This window comes from Thamnophis sirtalis, unplaced genomic scaffold (assembly GCF_051295495.1).
Source record: "Thamnophis sirtalis isolate CommonGarterSnake01/CBP01778 unplaced genomic scaffold, rThaSir2_p1.2 scaffold_2, whole genome shotgun sequence".
Classification (NCBI taxonomy): Eukaryota; Metazoa; Chordata; class Lepidosauria; order Squamata; family Natricidae; genus Thamnophis; species Thamnophis sirtalis.
Genome location: NW_028261382.1, coordinates 76,393,865 through 76,415,787, shown reverse-complemented (window position 1 = coordinate 76,415,787; position 21,923 = coordinate 76,393,865). Strand labels below are relative to the sequence as shown.

At 44.4% G+C, this 21,923-nt stretch overlaps 1 protein-coding gene across 1 annotated transcript in view; it reads left to right on the top strand.

The window, feature by feature from the left end:
* PDLIM2 (PDZ and LIM domain 2) overlaps positions 1-21,923 on the top strand; it is an 83,698-nt gene that overhangs the window by 19,553 nt on the left and 42,222 nt on the right. The window contains exons 2-3 of the mRNA XM_087706127.1: positions 471-606; positions 5,956-6,107. Of these exons, the coding sequence (XP_087562253.1) occupies positions 514-606; positions 5,956-6,107 (245 nt within the window). The 5' untranslated portion in view covers positions 471-513. The remainder of the gene's footprint in view (positions 1-470; positions 607-5,955; positions 6,108-21,923) is intronic.

Here is a 21,923-nt window from a genome sequence, read left to right as displayed (position 1 = left end):
TGACCTTGCAGTCCAAGGGACTTTCAGGAGTCTTCTCCAACACCAGTTCAACTCTAGTACCAATCCCCACTCCAATAGATGGTACCTTATTGTACATATGGAAAAAAGAATCTCCTATGGCATATAAATACACCTGGCTCTTCCCTAGGCAACTCTCATGATTGACCGGTTCTTTTAATGTGGAGGTGTCAAACTCAAGGCCCGTGATCTGGTCAGATCTGGTCAACAGTTTGGGGAATGGTGTCAAATGGCCAAGGCCATCCAGTTGGCCACACCCAGTGAGTGGTGTCAGTCTGGCCATGTCCATCCAGTTGGCCACACCCACCCAGTTGGCCATGCCCCCCTTAAGGTCAACCACAGCCCTGATGTGGTCCTCAATGAACTTGAGTTCGACACCCCTCTTTTATTGTATGCTTTTCACAGAAATATTTTCCAGCCTTCAGTTCTTATGTCTTCTTTTCTTCCTTCAGGCCTGCAGGGTGCTGTGGTCACCTTGCCTCTAGTGGAGCTGCCATGTCGGTGAGCGTGAATCTGACTGGCCCAGCTCCCTGGGGGTTCCGGATTACGGGAGGAAGAGACTTCCGAAAACCCATCATCGTATCCAAGGTAAGCAAACCAACCCTACTATCAAAGTCAAAAGGGTCTGAGTCAGAGGTGGGATTCAGCCGGTTCTGACCAGTTCTGGAGAACCAGTAGCGGAAATTTTGAGTAGTTCGGAGAACCAGCAAATACCACCTCTGGCTGGCCCTGCCTCCATCTATTCTCTGCTTCCCAATTCCCAGCTGATCAGGAGGAAATGGGGATTTTGCAGTAACCTTCCCCTGGAGTGGGGAGAGAATGGAGATCTTACAGTATCCTTCCCCTACCACCAAGCCATGCCCACCAAGCCACGCCCACAGAACCGGTAATAAAAATTTTTGAATCCCATCACTGGTCTGAGTATGTAACTTTGGGACACAGATGGAATTCTAATGTTCTGATGAGGGTCCATACTGTTCTCCTCCTGGCCATCCATATTATGTAGACAATTCTAGCTTTTGAACTCTGAGAAATATCCTTTATGGGGAAATTCTGGCCGTGTAACTGAATTACTCATTTTCTGGGTTCACAGCAGACATTGAGTTATTCTTAAACTTGATGCACTTTTGTCTGAAAATTCATATCTTCCATATCTGCTGTCTCTGCTCTCTCTCTCTCTCTCTCTCACACACACACACACTGTTTTTATGACTTGCCCTAGATTGAAAGGAAGTAAGAAGCTTTCGACCCAGCCATAGCACGCTAAGTCCCTTCGTTTCCTGCCAGGATAATTCTTATCTCAAGGCCAATGTTTCTTAACCTTGGCAACTTTAAGAAGTGTGGACTTCAACTCCCAGGATTCCCCAGCCAGCTGAACAAATGTGGTGGCTGGGAAATTACAGGAGTTGAAGGTCCACATATCTTAAATTTATCAAGGGTGAGAAAAGCGATGGTGGCGCAGTGGTTGGAATGTACTGTTGCAGGCTAATTCTGCTGACTGCTGACTGCCAGTAGTTTGACAGTTCGATTCTGACTGGCTCAAGGTTGATTCAGCCCTCCATCCTTCCGAGGTGGGTAAAATGAGGACCCAGATTGTTGGGGAAAATAGGCTGACTCTGTAAACTGCTTAGAGGGCTGTAAAGCACTGTGAAGTGGTATATATATCCTAAGTGCTATTGCTATTGCCCTCCCTCCCTCCCTTCTTTCCTTCCTTCCTTCCCAGATCAGAATTCAGTATTGCAGGCTAACTCTGTCCACAGCCAGGGGTTTGATTCTCACCAGGCTCAAGGCTGACTCAGCCTTCCATTCTTCCGAGGTCAGTAAAATGAGGACCCAGATTGTTGGGGGCAAGAGGCTGACTCTGTAAACCGCTTAGAGAAGGCTGCAAAGCACCGTGAAGTGGTATATAAGTCTAAGTGCTGTTCTATTGCTACTGCAGTGTAGTCCTTGTTTCTCCTAAGGTTTGGGGCAATCTTCTTCAAACCTATGGCCTCCCAGGTATTTTGACTGAAGTTCCATGAATTTCCTGCTGGAAAATTCTGAAGATTGCAATCCTGGCACATTTAGAGGATGCTCCGATTGAGAAGTTATAGCTGTTCCATCTTTTCTTATATATCAGCAACGGTTGGGAGTTAATCTTCCCCACCATTATGGATTGCTCTGCTGGTTTGCACCTTGTGCTATGACTAATGGAACAGGTTTGGCATATTTGTTTCGGCTTTGGCATAGCACTCTCAGCTAAGGTTTCTTCAAGCCAGATTTGCCAAGTAAGCCACCATTGGCTGGGTTCCCATAATCAACTAAGCCATGGAATTATAGTTTATAAACTACGATGCTATTTCTGACCCTCATGACTGGAGTCACAAATCACAATAAGCTAGAAGCCATGATTTCCAACTATTAATGGATGGACCTACACAACATATTACTGTATTTTTCAGAGTATAAGATGCACCTTTTTCTCCAAAAAAAGAGGGTGAAAATCTGGATGCGTCTTATACATTGAATACAGCATTTTTGGCCTCCCGAAACCCACCCACCCCTCACAAAAATGGATGTGCAGAGGGTTTGGGAGGCCTGCAAAGTGCTCCTAGGGGCTGGGGAGGGCAAAAACTAGCGAAAAATAGACTTGGGCCCCCAGCCCCCAGGAGCACTTTGCAGGCCTCTCAAACTCTCTGCATGTCCCATTTTTCACAAAAAATGAGGTATGCAGAGGGCTTGGTAGGTCTGCAGAGTGCAAAAACTTTTTTTTTAAAATTTACCTCTTCAAAATCTTGGTCTGTCTTATACTCCGAAAAGTACAGTAAGTCCAAACTAAATACAGAGCATTATGAATGATCATGTTGTGTAAACCAAACGTGTATGTTGTTAAAGCAAAAATAAACAAAAGTATGATAGAACTAGTGAGTGCAAATGTTGTGGTGTCGTTGTGCACAGACCTAGATTTTGGTTGAAATCGCAGTTGGAAGCTGTAGCGAGCCTTCATCCAAGACAGGGCTTTCATTTTCTCCCCAGCCCACAAGATTCTTTTGCTAGGAGCTCCAAATGGAATTTCCTACCGAGAGGTGAACGAGAAGAGCTTTGACTTGCTTGGCAGTTCCTGCACTTGAGTGTTTGTGGGATTTGTGCAGGACATCCTGGAATGCTTGTACATTTCTTGTGTCTCCAGGGATTCCAAATTTGGTTGGGCCAAAGACTTGTCAGAGAGGTCTACTCAGCTGGGCATTGAGCCAAGTGTGACCTTTCGGGCTAATGGAGAGAACAGATCCTGTTCAACATCGTTTAAATGAGAAGTCTTCTTCTGGAATGGTCTCAAAGTGTGGATATGCTGCACGCAAGAGGAGTTTCAGATATTTCTTTCTCAATCTTGCTTGAAGCTCCCTTGATCAGCCCCAAAGCAAAGATTGAGAAAGGACCATAGAGTAGATGTGCTGCCTTAGTTGGTCTAATTAGAATAGAATGGAACGGGACAGAACAGAATAGAACAGAACAACAGAGTTGGAAGGGACCTTGGAGGTCTTCTAGTCCAATCCCCTGCTTAGGCAGGAAACCCTACATATTTCAGACAAGTGGTTATCCAGCATCTTCTTTAAAACTTCCAGTGTTGGAGCATCATAACTTCTGGAGGCAAGTTGTTCCACTGATTAATTGTTCTGTCTCATTTGTTCTAGATTCCTTCTATCCTTCATTCGTTTCCACCCTTTGCTTCTTGTTCTACACTCAGGTGCCTTGGGAAATAGTTTGACTCCTTCTTCTTTGTGGCAGCCCCTGAGATATTGGGAGACTGCTATCATGTCTCCCCTAGTCCTTCTTTTCATTAAACTAGGGAATGGGGATTTTACAGTATCCTTCCCCTGCCATGCCCACCAAGCGACACCTACCGAACTGGTAGTAAAAAAAATTGAATTTCACCAGTGGTCTGGGATACCTTCTCACTGCTGCTCTGGTTTGTACGGACTCTGCCTGATAGTACTACTTTTATTATAAGGAAAAATAATGTAATCTTGTAAGTCTGAATGTGTCTCCCCCCCCACCCATCTGAGAACTAGGAAGGGTTTTATCTGAGATGCTTTCTTGGATTGCAGTTCTGGCCCAAACTCAGGTTTCCTTTATCTGGATGTTTTCTTGGATGTAATTCTCTCATTCCTCAAGTTAATTCTTTCTGCCCCTTCCTTGAGTTGGTAAATTAAACGAAGGCAGTTAAAGAAAAACTTTCTAAATTGGTTGGTTGTAGCCTTTTCATTTTTCTGTTAGGGATGGCAAGGGCTTCTTTACATACCTGGGGTGATTTGAGAAATTGTGCTTTTCCTGCTACCTTCCTTCCCTTGTGCCTTAGTTGTTTGGAGGACAAAAACTCTGCATTTTAACCAGCAGTTTTGCATAAAAGTTTCAGTCTGCTTCTGCTTACACAATTATTTGTCTAGAAAACCAGCAAAGAGAGAAGAGACCACATTTTTTTTAAAAAAAAAACTTTTGTATTTCCTGCTTACTGTTGTCTCCAAAATGCTCTTTGTGTGTAAGAGAGCAGTTAGAGAAGAGAGAAGTGAGTTAGTTCTGATTCACCCCAGGCTACTTGACCTGGCGATTAAATTTTTCCCTTTCTGACTTGAAGGCTGATCTTGGACCCTGAATTAAGGAACAGGACAGCTTTGTATGAATTCCAATCTAGTCTCCTCTTGATGTGCTATAGCTCACAGAATTTCAAGCCAGAGGCCATGCACATATGGGCACCACATTCTCCATTCCAGATATAAATGCAATGGCCTTCTAGGTTCACCTTACGTTACTGGGGAATGTAAAGGAGAGAAAAATGTGCATGGAGGGGGAAAATGCATGTTGCCAGGAGGTATAAGTAGTTCTCAGAAAGGAACTCTTGTTTTATGGTTTGCAAATTTAGTTCTGGATGTTTTGGGAGGGAGTCGGTCAGCAAGAATTAGCATTTATAATGAAATATAGCGTTGCAAAGTCAGGGTGGATAAAAGTCGATGATTTATTTTAAAAAATTAAAAAGTTGGATTTTTAAAAAATTTAAATCAGATTTTTTTAAATTTAAATCAGATTTTTTCTATTTAATTTTAATTTCACCAAATTTACTTTAATGAAATGCTTTTGGAATAAAAATCTATCTAAAATATAGTTTTCTGGTTAACATACATTAATAATTTAGTTTATTCAGCATGAAATGGAGCTTAGTGATGTAGCACGAGGCTGTGTATTCTGCGATATAGTGACTGTCGGTGAGTCAGCAGCGAATCAGAGGAGCCTCTGTGGGACAGAGACGACAGCTGCTCTTTAAAAATTATAATTCAACTCGAGTTGATTTAAATCAAGCCTTTTTACTAGTGATTTAAATAAATGATTTAAACTGACTTGATTTAAATCAAATGCACCTTGTGCAAAGGCATTAATACGTTCCAGTGGAGGGACTCTTAAAGGAGTCTAAAGGTTGATTTATGGCAACTGGGCCAAACTTTCTTAACAAGATTGGATGATCGAGTCTTGGGTGATTGAGCTTGGATGATGGAGTCCTCATTGACAGACTCTTGAAGGAGTTAATTTAGCCCACACTACTAATTAATCCTGAGAAATACTTAGTACAGATCCTTGTCTGGATACTGGAGGAGGGATGTCCTAGTTTTGGATGCTGAAGAAGGACATGTTTGATTTTTTAAAAAGAGTGTCAATTTTCTGTTTCCCTTGATTATAATAATAATTGTCAACTTTAATGACTTTAAGATGTGTGGATTTCTATTCCCAGAATTCCCTGGGAGTTGAAGCTCACATGTCATAAAGTTGCAAACATTGCACAACCCTGGGCTATTGGGAAATGCCCTTACATTCTAAGATTCTGCCTTGGTGTGATTAAGGAAATAGGAATGTAGTTTCCAACCAACACATTTCAATTGCAGCTTTCTTTGCTTTGTGTGCTACACACAGGTGATAGAGCATGGAAAAGCAGCCCTAGGTGATCTTCGACCTGGAGATGTCATCATTTCCATCAATGGGGAGAATACCTCTGAGATGCTCAACGTGGAGGCACAGAACAAGATAAAGCAGAGCACTGGGAAGCTGCAATTGCAAGTGGACAGGTGAGTCTATCAGAAGTAAAAGACTAAATCACCTACCCATACAAGACGCACCTTAGCTTTTGGGGAGGAAAATGAGAAAAAAATAATTCTGCCTCTGCCTCCCAGCATTCATCGGTGTTCATCTGGCTAGCGTCCTTAGCAAACAGCATGGCCAACTTCAGCACATTATCGCAGCCTGATTCAGCATGAGCAGCTGATTGGCGGGTGGATCGGCCTCCCAGAATACCCCCAACCAGCTGTTCCCCGAGGTGAACTTTAGCAATAGGTTTGCTGGTTGTGAGCACATCTGCCGATCACCGCCCAAAAACATGACACGCAGAGCAGAGGTAGTATTCAGCAGGTTCTGGAGAACTGGTGGTGGAAATTTTGAGTAGTTTGCAGAACCAGTAAATACCACCTCTGGCTGGTCCTACCCCCACCTATTCTCTGCCTCTCGAATCCCAGTTGATCGGGACGGAATTGGGATTTTGCAGTAACCTTCCCCTGGAGTAGGGAGGGAATGGAGATTTTACAGTATCCTTCCCCTGCCAAGCCCACCAGGCCACGCCCACCAAGTCATGCCATGCCCGCCATGCCACACCCACAGAACCAGTAGTAAAAAAAATTGAATCCCACCACTGGCGCAGAGGCCAAAAACAGGCCTGCGGAGGTGGCAATGTCCTCTGGCAATCCCCACATCCTTGAATGTATCTGAAACATAGAATTCAGAGGCTGAAAGTGCAAGGCACAGAGGGGGGAGGGGGCGGAACTGTGGCAATCCTTGTAGCCTGGAACAGGTCTAAAACACAATGCACGGGGGCCAAAGGCTGGGGGCCGGTGGGTGGGCGGGGCTACATCTGTTGTATAAGACATGCCCAATTTTTTACCCTTTTTTGAGGGGGGAGGGGAGAGTGCGTCTTATACTCCAAAAATACGGTACTTAGCTACATGCTCCAGTATTCTTTCTCACAGGGGACTTTAGGAAGAACTCAACCTTAAGAGGTATCATTTGTGAAATATGATGTTATGGTGTGATTAATTACCCATTTCCAATGGAAAAGAAGTTTGGCTTGTGATCTCCCTGGCGTTCCCATTGCTATGGTTGAAATCCAGTGAACGGCAGGCAGGCCTCAGCAGGCTTTAGAACCTCACTGAAGTTTTCTGGGCTTGGAAACTGAGCTATCAGGCTTGATTAGTTCTTGGATGAGAGACACCAAGGAATCTCAAAAGGTGGAGGCTAGATTGGGAAATGAAGTGAGAGAACGTCCTGGAGGCAAGCCAGCCTCAATCATTTTGAAGTGAGAGGGATCTTGGAGTCCTAGTGGACAACCATTTAAATAGGAGCCAGCGTGTGCAGCAGCTGCCAAAAAAGCCAACACAGTTCTAGGCTGCATCAACAGTGGGATAGAATCAAGATCACGTGAAGTGTTGATACTGCTTTATAAGACCTTGGTAAGGCCACACTTGGAATATTTGCATCCAGTTTTGGTTGCCACAATGTAGAAAAGATGTGGAGACTCTAGAAAGAGTGCAGAGAAGAGCAATAAAGATGATTAGGGGACTGGAGGCTAAAACATATGAAGAACGGTTGCACTTGGTAGGTCTAGTTTAATGAAAAAAAAGGACTAGGGAAGACATGATAGCAGTGTTCCAATATCTCAGGGACTGCCCCAAAGAAGAAAGAGTCAAGCTATTCTCCAAAGCACCTGAAGGCAGGACAAGAAGCAATGGGTGGAAACTAATCAAAGAGAGAAGCAACTTAAAACTGAGGCGAAATTTCCTGACACTTAGAACAATTAATCAGTAGAACGATTTGCCTCCAGAAGTTGTGAATGCCCCAACACTGGAAGTCTTTAAGAAGATGTTGGATAGCCATTTGTCTGAAAGGGTACAGGGTTTCCTGCCTAGACAGGAGTTTGGACTAGAAGACCTCAAGGTCCCTTCCAACTGTGCTGTTGTGTTGTGTTGTGTTGTGTTGTATTGTATTATATTGTATTGTATTGTATTGTATTGTATTGTATTGTATTGTATTGTATTGTATTGTATTAAAGGAGTGTTTGTGAACTGCCTTGCAGGGAAGATTGCTCTTAATGGTATTTTAAGGTCTGTGTGCAAAAATAGAATGCAATGTCCTTTGATACCGATCTAATAGGTTTTTTTTGTGCTAAGTTTTTAAATTTTATTTTAATATAAACAATCCATTTTCCATTAAACAATGTGTCATCTGGGTACAAATATTTTGTGCCAACAATTAAAATTTACAATCATAGTCATTGTTTAATCTAGCCATTTTTCTCAAATGGTATAGGGTTTCCTGTCTAGGCAAGGGGTTGAACTAGAAGCCCTCCAAGGTCCCTTCCCACTCTGCTATTGTATTGTATTGTATTGTATTGTATTGTATTGTATTGTATTGTATTGTATTGTATTGTATTGTATTGTATTGTATTGTATTTTGGTACTGTCGAATGAAAAACCGTGATGAACTTGTCCATATCATCACCAGGAGCAACTCAACTCAAGGGTGCCTATGCCGTCATTTTTACTTAGGAGATGGGCAGTGGTTCAGACCGGTTTGCCTGAACCGGTAGTGGTTTGGCGGCCTGGGTTGGTGGAACTGGCAGTGACCCAGGTCTGCCACATCTCCAAACTGGTTATCCGGGCAGTGCCATAGGGGCCGCCATCTTGTTTTATGCTTCTGCGCATGCACAGAACAATTTTGTATTGCACTGTACATCAAGTGCAAGTAGTGACTGCCAGAACCCACCCTTGCAGATGGGACACAGTCTGTCCAATGGCTGAACCATGGTCAGGAAACCTGCATGTCCCTTTGGACGCAGGTAGACACAAGAGAAAAGAATTTTGTTTTGGGCTAATTACAGTAGCGTAAAGGTGAAGTTTTTGGTTGCTTGAGACAAACTCTCTTGTTGTCAGGGTTCCAAGTAATAGATCCATTGCGAGCAAAACTCTGAGGCAAGTAGATTCCTCAAAGAATAGCAATATGAAATATTATATTGGCACATACTGTATTTCCCTTAAAATAAGACAGGGTCTTATTTTCTTTTGACCCCCCCCCCCCAAATAAGCGCTTGGCCTTATTTTCAGGGAGGTCTTGTATTTTTGAGGTGCAGGAGGCAGCGAGCGTGCCTCATGATTGCTGCTGTGTTGCAATATTTTCAGGGAGGGCTTCTTTTCGGAGGAGGGATTTTTTAGTGCATGGGCTCAAAAGCCCAATTGGGCTTATTATTTGGGGAGGTCTTATTTTCGGGGAACAGGGTATCTAGTGACAACCCACACTAAAGAATCCCTCGGTTTTCACCTAATTAAAAGTGAAAGATTTTCCCCAATCCCAAACAGTCAGTCATATGGCCCAATCAAAACAGTGCCCGCTGGTCTGGTGACATCCTCCTCCTTCCTCCGGCCAAAGAATGTCCTTAGTTTCCAAGAGTAAGTATTTTGTTTTGACTACACGGTCCCAGCTATCTCTAATCCCCTTCTGACAGCACTGAAGTTCCAAGATGGCTGCAGCCAGGCCAGCTTCAGGGTTGATACTTGTATTTCAAGTAGAGCTGTGTAAGTGCCAGAAGTACCTCCTAAAGCCCATTTTTTTCCCTATGCTTGGAAGGACTCTTCGTGGCTAAGGTGTTGGACACAGACTGGAGAAATCCTCTTTAGGCCTTCACCTGATTCTAGAATTGAGGGGATGGTGGAAGCAGTTTTCTTATCCCTCAGTCTAGCTTATTAAATAATCATTGTGTTAATAAAATGAAGTGAAATCCCTCCATGTCGTGTCTTGAGCTCATAAGGAAAATGTGAGACGTTTAGTATAGTAGTGTAGTATTGTGTAGTATCAAATAACACATATCCGTTGGAAGTAAAAATAATAACTAGAGTCAGAAGTTCTGGAGATGAATCAACCAAGAGCATGATGCATCCTGAGTTAACTTCTATAAGGCTTTTCAATGTATGTTCCTAGCAGGGAATTAATAATAGTATTGTTACAGGCACTTGGCCCACAACACACCTGACATAACAATAGTTAAAAAGAAAAAAGTTTGGTTCATTGACATTGCAATACCTGGAGATGCACAAATTGAAGATAAACAGCAAGAAAAAAATCACAAAGTACCGGGACTTGCAAATTGAAGTTGAGTGACTGTGGGGAAAAAAATTGTGTAATTGGAGCCCTTGGAGCATTACCCAAAGGGCTACCTCGCTATTTGGAAATTTTAAATTTATCAGACTTGAACATTCTGATTCTACAAAAGACCATCCTACTTGGAACAACTTATATCCTCCGACGTTACCTTAAGAGTTCCTAGGTCCTTAGTTAGGATTCAAGCTGTTGAGCTACCAACTAGCCCCAAAGGCTGTGAATCTCACCAAAGATTAACATAATAATAATAATAATAATAATAATAATAATAATAATAATAATAATAATAATAATAATAATAATAATAATAATATTAAAACAGCAACAAACTGGTGGGAACATCAGCCTGAAAAAGTCACTGAAAATCAGATGGTCAAGATCTTGTGGGATTTCTGTATAGAAACCGACAAAATACTGGCGCATAATACACCAGACATCACACTGGTTGAGAAAAATAAGGTCACAATAATAGACATCGCAATACCAGGTGATAGCAGGGTCGCCGAGAAGGAACATGAAAAAATCTCAAGATACCAGGTCTTAAAAATCGAAATTCAATGACTATGGCACAAACCAGCAGTGATAATTCCAGTGGTAATTGGCACACTGGGTGCTATTCCAAAAGCACTGGAATTACATTTAAAACAGTTAAAAATTGACAAAATCACCATCAGTCAAATGCAAAAAGCCGCACTGCTTGGATCTGCACGCATATTACGAAAATACGTTACGACGTCCTAGGCCCCTGGGTGGGGCCCGACTAGTAACCAATGCCAAATCCGGCGAAACAACTGGCCGCTGTGATACAATTGTATAATAATAATAATAATACCAATCCATTGTATTTGTGACACATCTTTAAATGTTCACTTGTCTGAGTTTCATGTTTAATGAAAGAGATAACATTTTTAACATTGCCTAATATTGATATTAAAGCTTAATGGCCTTTGTTTTTCTATTTGGCATTTAGTCAAGAGATACTTCCATACTTATAAGCAATGGGCACTTTAAAAAAAAACCTTTCTTTGTGAGCTTACTGGTTATTGACTGCTGTCTGTGTGCTAGGACTGAAAGAATCAAAAGTTTCAGAACAACAAATTCAGTCTACCGTAAGAGAAAAAGCTCACGGTTTTAATAGGCAGCATGGTGATTAGATGGTGAGAAGGACAGGGAAGAAGAGGGTGGTGGAAGTTAGAACATAGAATAACAGGTTAAAGGAGATCTTGGAAGTCTTCTAATCCAGCCCTCTGCTCAAGCAGAGACCCTACACCATTCCAGACAAATGGTTGTCCAGTCTCTTCTTAAAAACCTCCAGTAATGGAGTAACCACAACTTTTGAAGGCAACGCATTCCACTGATCACTGTCAGGAAATCCCTTCTCAGTTCTAGGCTGGATTTCTCCTTGATTAGATTCTATCCATTGCTTCTAGTTCTGTCCTCTGGTCAATCCCCTCTTCTCTGTGATAGCCCCCTCAAGTACCGGAAGACTGCCATCATGTCCCTCATAGTCCTTCTCTTCAATAGGCTAGCCATACCTAGCTCCCTCAACCATTCATCATACAATTTTAGTTTAATGAAAAGAAGGACTAGGGGAGACATGATAGCAGTGTTCCAATATCTCAGGGGTTGCCACAAAGAAGAGGGAGTCAAACTATTCCCCAAAGCACCTGAGGGCAGGACAAGAAGCAATGGGTGGAAACTAATCAAGGAGAGAAGCAACTTAGAACTGGGGAGAAATTTCCTGACAGAACAATTAATCGCTGGAACAACTTGCCTCCAGAAATTGTGAATGCCCCAACACTGGAAGTCTTTAAGAAGATGTTGGATAACCATTTGTCTGAATACAAGGGTACAGGGTTTCCTGCCTATGCAGGGGGGTTGGACTAGAAGACCTTCAAGGTACCTTCCAACTCTGCTATTCTATTCTATTCTAATTTAGCCTCCAGACCGTTCATCATCTTTGTTGCTCTTCTCTGCACTCTTTTTTGGGTCTCAGTGACTTTTTGGTGTTGTTGTTTGTCAGACTGTTAGTGTCTTTTTTTCTTCCACCGTGTTCGTAAGCTGCTTTTTGGCTATGAGAGCTTGTTGGTGGTTTGGAAACAGCAAGCAGCTGATCTGGGGTGGGTTAACTGGGATGAGAAGCAATTTTGGCACTTTTTCCACCCAGCTGGTTCCTATGCTTGTGCTCTTGTTTATTCTTGTTGTTGTTGGGTGTTGAGGACTTGGGAAGTGTTGGTTGGATGGGAAAGGTCCTTACATGTTTGATGAAAGGATCTGCATTTCTTTGTTTGGGCCTTTCACACTTGTTCACACAGGTTGTGCCCAAGAAAGCCAAATTCGATCACTGAAATGGTTGTGTGCCACTCTGCATTGTTTATTACACTGTGTTTATTTCAGTATGGGTAGATTTTATCCAGAATAATGCTGAGCTCTGCTGTTCATATTGGATGATTTTTACTGAGAGAAAAGCAAAGAGAGAGGGAGAAAAGTCTTCGTCAAAACATGATTTGCTTTTGAGTCTCCAGTCTCCTTTCTCATTTCAATTGTCCTTTGTCCATTGTGAAAATATTTGTGCACTTTCCATATGCTAATTTATTTGTTTGTTTGTTTGTCAAACATGTACGAGATAATGTATAAGTATAAACACGGACATGAATGAAGGAAATGAGTACAAATAGATGGGGACAGTAGGACAGGATAGTAGGCACATTGGTGCACTTATGCACGCCCCCTTTACGGACCTCTTAGGAGTGGGGTGAAGTCCATGGTAGACAGTTTGAGGTTGATGCTGTGAGGTTTGAGGATGTAACAATGGAGTCCAGATAGGGCATACCAGGTGTTGACCACTCTGTTGCTGAAGTCTTATTTTCGGATAAGACTGAGTGGCCTGCTGTGCTTCCCTCCCACTAATTGGCCAAGTGTTCCATCTCTCAGGCTGGGGGGTCAAATACAACGCCCCTCAGACAGGGTCCGCAACTTGGAGTCCTCCTGGACCCACAGCTGACTTTTGAACACCATTTGTCAGCTGTGACCAGGGGGGCATTTGCCCAGGTTCGCCTGTGCACCAGTTGCGTCCCTACCTGACCCGGGAGGCTCTCACAACAGTCACTCGTGCCCTTGTGACCTCTAGGCTGGAGTACTGTAATGTGGTCTACATGGGGCTGCCCTTGAAGAGTATTCGGCGACTTCAGCTAGTCCAGAATGCGGCCGCGCGAGCGATCGTGGGTGCACCTCGTTTCACCCACATAACACCTATCCTCCGCGAGCTGCACTGGCTACCTGTTGATCTCCGGGTACGCTTCAAGGTGCTAGTTGTCACCTACAAAGCCCTTCATGGTATTGGATCTGGGTACTTGAGAGACCGCCTACTGCCAATCACCTCCACTCGACCAATTAGATCCCACAGATTAGGCCTCCTCCGAGTTCCATCAGCCAGTCAATGTCGACTGGCAACCACGTGGGAGGAGAGCCTTCTCTGTGGCAGCTCCGACCCTATGGAACGAACTCCCCGTGGAGATTCGTACCCTCACCACCCTCCAGACCTTCCGCATAGCCCTTAAAACCTGGCTGTCCCGACAGGCTGGGGCTAAAGACCTTAACCCTGCCCGAATAGTATGAATGTTGTGCTTTTAATGATGTATTGTCTTATATGTAACTTGGTTGTCCTCCCCTCCCCCTGAACTGTGAGCCGCCCTGAGTCCCCACAGGGAAAAGGGCAGCATACAAATAAAGTATCTTATCTTATCTTATCTTATCTTATCTTATCTTATCTTATCTTATCTTATCTTATCTTATCTTATCTTTCTGCACTCAAGTTTGGAGTGGTTTACTTGAGTTTGTATCTATTCTTTGCCCATATGTTATTGTGGTTGAAGCTGAAGAAGTCATTGACAGGAAAGATGTTATAGCAGACAATTTTGTCTCTATGCTTAGATCAGACCGCAGGTGGCATAGTTCCAGATTGTCCAAGCCAGAATTTCGAGCCTGGTGCCATAAGGGATTGTGTTGTGAGCAGAGGAGTGGTGGACTCTTGTTATGAAATACCTCTGGACCTGCTCAATTGCATTAATGTCTGATATATAGTATGGATTCCAGGCAGACGAGCTGTATTCACAGGATTGGACTGGCAAAGGTTTTATATGTGTGTGAAGAGCTGCCTTTTTCCACAAAAGGATGGGATGGCATTCCTAAAGCTTAGCTTGTTTCCATGTGTATACACTTGAAATAGTGTTGAGGGTGAGCTCCGAGTTATAAAAAAGCAAAGAACCCATTTCCTCTCCTTCCTTAACCTCTCTTCTCCCCCCCCCCCCCCAGTTAACCAGGAATCGCTAATTGTTGGCTTATGCAACTTATTTCTCTTCTCTTAAGGATGTGTGAGAACCTCTTTCACCAGGACAGGGTGTATTCTTCTGGGAAGCTGTTGGGCAAGGCCTTCTCTGTTATGGAGCCACAGGCCAAATCAACACCCAAACTCAGCTTGCCAACGCTCTGCTGGCTGACACCAAACGTCCTTCTATAAAGTCTCGGTGTGGCAATTGATATTTGTTTTGGAGAAAGGACTGGAAGAGCCCAGATTTCTTCTCTTTCTAACAGGGCCTTTTTAGGACATGTGGGGCAGGAGAACTCCTGATTAACACAACATGAGATGTCACATCGACTGGGACTGTTATCGGAGTTGTCCTGGGCCTCTTGCATCAGCTGCAGTAATTCGGGGATCCAATACGAGTCTAAACAACCATTTGCTGAAATGATCTAAGGCAGTGATGGCTATAACTTTTTTCTCCTTGCATGTGCGTGCGCGACAGCACGCATGATACAATGCGCCCCTGTGCATGTGTGCACGACCCCCTTCACGCTCCCCCCACACATGCACACAGCCCCCTGTGCTCCCCCTCTACTTGCATGGGACCCCACTGTACCCTGTGTTGGGCCTAGCAGGAATCCCTGAAGCCTCCTGAAACCAAAAATGGGGCGCGGGGGGGGGCTGCACCTCCCCATGCACACACCCCACTCCCTTGCATGCATGTGCACCGTCCTGCACATGCATGCATGTCTCCTGAAAATCAGAGACCCAAAAATCAGCTGGCCTGCAGGAGGTGCATGCGCGGTGGAGCTGAGTTGGTCTCCACGTGCCACAGGTTTGCCATCAAGGGTCTAGGGCAGGGGTGTCAAACTCGACTTCATTGAGGGCTGCATCAGGGTTTTGTTTGATCTGGGGGGGGGGGCATCAGAGGTGGCATTCTACCGGTTTGGCCTGGTTCGGGTGAACCAGTAGCTCCGAAGATCAGCTGAGAGCAAACCAGTTCATGCCGAACTTCAGGTGGGCCCGCCTGTCCGCCGCCCCTGGGCTATACTTACCTATATTTCCTTGTATTTTAGCCCAGCTGATAGGCTCGGCAGAGTGGCTTGCTGCACCTCAGCTGTTTTGCTGTGAAGCATGCATGCACGCACAGCATGCGTCAGGCATGTTTGGTGAAGCGCGTGCATCATTTGTGTCAGTGTGTATGTTGCCCAAGCACTCCACCAGGGAAAATGGGCTCCTGCAATTCTCTGCCAGGGAAAACGGAGCTCAGGAGGGCCACACATGGCCCTCCCAAGCTCCATTTTCACTGGCAGAGGCTCGGCAGGGCCGGGCCTTCACTATTTCCAGGGCAGCACCTTGGGCCAGATCTAAGCACCCCAGCGGGCTAGATTTGGCCCATGGGCCTTTTAGTTTGACATCCCTGGTATAGGGTTTCCTGCTTGAGCCAGAAGACCTGCGAGGTCCCTCCCAACTCTATTATTCTATGTCCTGGATGTAATTGGAAGGTTACCCTTTGGTGAAGTAGTGCATCAAGCATTTGGATAGGAGAAAAGACTGGCAGAATCATGTAAGGTGGTGAAGAAAGCAGGGCTATTGTCTTCAGTGAAAGGCAAGACCTACTCTACCCTGGTTTGAGTGAAATGAATGCCCTTATGAGCAGGAGACAATCCAGGGTGTGGCATTTATTGGGATGATTCAGAAATCCTATTTCCACACACCCTCAACCGGATTATGGTAGAGCTTGGTCCAATGCCTCAGATGATCTAAATCATCGGTCACCAAACGGTAGTCTGTGAGAAAATTTTGGCAGTCTTTGCATTTTTGCATTTTTTAATATTGCGCTAAATCAGGGATCCTCAAACTATGGCCCCTGGGCCGGATACAGCCCACCAAAGCAATTAATCCCGCTCCTTGACGGGATGGGGTCCTTCAGGCACTTAGCTTGGTCACCTGTTTAGTAGCTCCAGCCCTATCCTCCCTCTTTGGGAGTCCAGGCGCTTCAGCGAGCGGCGCACAAAAGTATCAGCCGGGATCCTTGGGAGATGGTGTTTGCAGGAGGCCAATATAGCGCCTGGGCTGGCTACGAGACAAACATTCATTCTTGGCCGTATTTGAGATTCCTAGCTGCAATGGACAGCAAAGCTAGAGTGGACCCAGGGCACTTCTCTCTGCTAACAGGTGGCCAAGCTAAGTGCCTGAAGGACCCCGTCCCGTCAATAATTCATATTTAAATTATGAAATTAGTGGTCCCTGAGGTCCAAAAGGTTGGTGACCCCCATCAGTGAAGGGAAGCTTAGTGAATTCCCTAACTCAACTTACTCTTCTGCTGGAATTTTTAGAGGTGAGATGTACTTATTTTGCACCTGCTGTGTGAGCCTTGGCAAGATCTTGTTGCACTCTTTCCTTGCGTGCTCTGGCTTGCATGTTTGGTATGCAGCTGTATCTATGTGTGCGCAAGAGTGGTGTGTGTGTGTGTGTGTGTGTGTTGGAGAATCTAGGTGTGTTACGGCCATCGGTCCACAGCAGCTTCACCCACCAGCCATCTTAGTTCTCTGCTGTGCCTTCTCTCTGTGCCATCTTCTGTTGTATGGTAGATGCAAGAGGACCGAGGGAGCCCTAATGGCATCTTGGCACCATCCCAAAACTGACAAACTGAACTTGAGCAGTTCATCAAGCAACATTCCTGGCATTCCGGGGCTTTCATCTCATCCTCTTCTCCCCTCCTTTGAACTTGCTGATTGTCTCCTGCTCCCAACCCTTGTCCTGGGGCACCTGCAGCTTTGTGAAGTTGGCTCCATGTGTTCAGTTGGTTTGACTTCTTCAGCTGTGATGAGGCTGATTTTTCTGGTTTCAGAAATCTCCATACCAGAAATCCCGGTTGGAATTTATTGTGCACGTTTTAGGGCTTTATTCTAGTTAGCGAGCATATTTCCTTCCTCCTATTAATCCCTGAGGATTTTCCTGCTTAATTGTGAGACAATTTTAGCAAAAAAATGCCTTTGGTTCCCATCAGGATAGCCTTCCTCAACGTGAGAGATTTCAAGCAGTGGCCCTTCATATATCTGGAGGACACCCAGGGGAAAAAGTTGTAAACACGTTTCTTGTGTCTTACTCTTAAAATAGGTATATATGCCCTGTCTTAGTTTGGCATGAAATGAGATTATCATCATGTTCTTATTTATGCTTATGTTTATGCTTATGCTTATGCATATACTTATATATATACAAGAGAGAGAGAGAGAGAGAGAGAGAGAGAAGGGGGGGGCATCAGGCAGGCAAGCAAAGATACCCAGGTTAGCAGGGATAGATAGATGGATGGATGGGCGGGCGGGCGGGCAGGCAGGCAGGCAGGCAGACACAAATCCTATCTGCTTTATGTATTATGTATTAATCTCTCTTTCTCTCATATCCATCCATCCATCCATCCATCCATCCACCCACCCACCCACCCACCCACCCACCCACCCACCCACCCATATCCATCCATCCATCCATCCATCCATCCATCCATCCATCCATCCATCCATCTATCTATCTATCTATCTATCTTATCCACCGACATACCCCTCCCCCCAATATTATCTTAGTTATTGCTGGGTCTACAATGGGTGTATGGAGATTTGGTCTAGGTGACGTTGATTTCCATCTTGGACGTAGGCCATAACAGGATTGTAAAACCAGCAGCAAACAATATAACTTCTCATATGGTGAGGGATAGATGAAGTAAACAACTGCCATTTAGAGTAATCACGTCTGCATTATGGGTAAAAAAGGAAGTTATGTAATCAAATTCTTGGCCATGGCTACATCTTTTCTCCTAACAGGATGGACGGCCCATTTTTTAAAAATGTACATTGGTATTTCATTAATAACTTCCCTCCTGTTTTTGACATGTTTTGCTGTATTCTTCTTTTGGCTCCTGGTATTTTTGTCCAGCTTCTTATGGAATGCCACTTTGAAATGCAAGATAAAACTTTAAATTTGTACTTAACAATAAACTCTTAGGATGCCTAGAGCAGGGCTCACCAACCTTTCAGACCTCAGGGACCACTAAATTCATAATTTTAAATCCTGCGGACCAATAATATGATTTTTTAAAATAGAGAAATAGTATTTAGTGCAATATAAAAAATAGAAATAACTTTACTGTGCACCACTGAATTTTTCTCATGCACCACTGGTGGTCTGCAAACCACCAGTTAGTGACCACTGGCCTAGAAGACTTTGGTTTGGTAGGATGGTGGTGGTCATGGAGATAGGGAACTCTTCCCAAGTTGAAAATTGCAATATGGAAAACAAGACTAATTCAGGATTTAAGGGTAAGCACTTCCCCCATCATCCCAAAACTGTCAGTAATAAAGACAATGGACTTCTAAGGTGTAACATTGAATTTGTTTTCAGTATGGTGATGCCTAGTCACAGACTAAAATGCTGCATTTCTGCACACTGTGTGTCTCGTGTATTCCAGGCAGAGGAAGACCGGGGGCTAAAGAGAAACAGGAAATGGATTGGTGGTTCCACATTCTTTGGTTTCACTTAGTTCTCTCTTCTAGGGCTGTAAGTTTTGTAACCTGGAAAGGAATATCTTGTGCAATATAGTATGAGACACTTAGATTAAAAAATAATTTATTTTCTGACCATGTAAACATTTGAACTCTGGTGCTGAAGAAGACTCCTGCGAGTCCCTTGGACTGCAAGGCCATCCAACTGGTCAGTCCTAGAGGAGATCAACCCTGACTGCTCTTTAGAAGGCCAGATCCTGAAGAGGAAACTCAAATACTTTGGCCACCTAATGAGAAGGAAGGAGTCCCTGGAGAAGAGCCTCATGCTGGGAATGATTGAGAGCAAAAGAAGAAGGGGATGGCAGAGAATGAGGTGGCTGGATGGAGTCACCGAAGCAGTCAGCGTGAGCTTCAATGGACTCCAGAGGGTGGTAGAGGACAGGAAGGCCTGGAGGAACGTTGTCCAGGGGGTCGCGATGCGTCAGACACGACTTTGCAATAACAACTGGAAGTTATAAATAGTGCTTCATTTATACCTTGTGGTTTGTGTAAACCTCAGCTGGAATCTCTTCTGATTACATTTCCCATAATTCCTAGCCAGGTGGGTTGGGATTCCATGAGCTGTAATCATCGTTCATCTGAAGGGTTTCAGATTTGGAAAGGCTGAAATTCAGAGGGGGGGGGGGCACTTCTTGACTCTTACTGTACTGATTTTTTGGAACAAACGTACTACCTTCCAAGATCCAGAGGTCCCTTTCTCTTGTCATCGAAGACCCCGTTCAGATCTGGCTTTTCTAAACAAGCTTTTGGAGGTTAACATCCGGCTTTGTGCATTCCACTTAACATTGTTTATGTTCTGCCTTTTAATCCAAACTTTTATATTTCTACTCTTATTTTTTTTAGGAAGCTTAAGCATGCTTGAACTGATTGTGTGGTGTATTATGAACTGATCAGACTGTTATAATTTGATGGGATGCCAGTTCTATAAACAAATGAGACAAACACTTTTCAAAATGGTAGTGATATTATCTCTTGTTCCAAAAACAAGAATTTTCTGGCACCTGACATGTTGGTTTTGAAGATGCCGGAGGAGTCTTCATTTTTCTTGTAGGATTACGTGCATCGCATGCCTTCGGAGATATCTTTTTATAAACATGCGAAGCTTAGAAAAAACAAACATTCTCTTTTTGTGTTTCTTTTCCTTGTTCAACCTGAGCATTTTCCCCCTTTATTATATCTCCTTTTAAAGTGTAGATCTTGGAATTATTTGTTTTCATAGATTTTGGTAATTGGAATTCCAAGTCCAACCGGTCAGTTAAAGTCTTCCAGATAGATGGTTATCTAGCCACTTGTTCGGGTTGTCAGGCTAATGATAATTGAGATAACATTCCTGATGTGTCAGTTATTCCCATATAAAAAGGGTGGTTCAGTGTCTAAGACGCTGAACTTGTGGATTAGAAAGGTCGGCAGTTCGAATCCCTAGCACAACGTAACTGAGTGAGCTCCTGTTACTTGTCCCAGCTTCTGCCAACCTAACAGTTTGAAAGCATGCAAAAATGCAAGTAGAAAAATAGGGACCACCTTTGGTGGGAAGGTAACAGTGTTCCGTGCGCCTTTGGCATTTAATCATGCCGGCCACATGACCACGGAGACTTTTTCGGACAGTGCTGGCTCTTCGGCTTTGAAATGGAGATGACCACTGCCTCCTAGAGTCGGGAATGACTAATACATGTGTGCGAGGGGAACCTTTACCTTTACCCATATAAAGTTGAGCCCATCTTTGTATAGTTGTACTGCTATAAAGTCTTGCCGTTAACGAAGGTCGGCCCTCCCGTCTGGCAACATTTAGTCTAAATCTGCCCTCCACGCCTTCCTCCTCACTTGGGGCACTTTGAGCCCCCCTCCTCAAATGTAATTACAGGAGAAAAGAGGAATGCGAGAGCTTCAGATTTGCAAGAGTGACTTTGTGTATTTCTAGCAGTGTTATATGCCAAAGTCTGAATCCTCTAACACCCCACAAGGAACGTTCTCCAGGACTGATAAAAAGTATGTTGTGAAAGAGGCTGTAATTGCATTGCTGGTCCCTGTCCCATTCTCTTCCTAGTCACTGTAGTAACCTGACTCGCCTCCAAGAAAATGCTTCAATTACTAGGCTTAGCTTACATCCTTTCTCATCAACAGTGTTAGACTAAAGCTATGATGGCAAACCTATCACATGCAGGCCAGAAGTGGCACGCAGAGCCATCTCTCCGGGCATGTGAGCCGTTGCCCATTGCTCTTTCGGATTCTGGTGCACTGGCCATCTGGTCTTCATATGCACAGCAGTGCTGGAAACCAGAAGAGCAGCTGCCTTGTGGGTATGCGCATGCTGGGAAGATTATCTTCTGGTTCCCGGCACACGTATGCGCACTGGCTACCTGGTCTTCCAGTTTCTGGTGAGCATGGGCATGAAAAAACCAGTTGCTGGTGTGCATGTGCGTGCTGGAAATTGGAAGATCATCTTCCCCGCATGTGCAGGCACACGCACCCCGGTGGCTCCTCCTCCTGTTTCTGGCATGCGTGTGCATATGTGCTCCTGTTTTGGCACTCGGTGCCGAAAAGGTTCGTCAACACTGGAGTAAGGACTAAGTGTTTGACTAAGGATCGAGGTTGGCTGGGGAATTCTGGGAGTTGAAGTCCAAAAGTCTTGGATACCTGGCATAGAGCAGGCGTGTCAAACTCTGTTTCATTGAGGGCCGCATCATGGTTGTGTTGGACCTTGGGGGGACTGAGGTAGGCGTGGCAGGGTAGGCATGGCCAGCTCAATGCCACTCATGTTGGGAGTGCCTGTTGTGGCCTGAATGCTCTGCCAGCAAAAATGGGCTCCGTTTTCGGCTGTG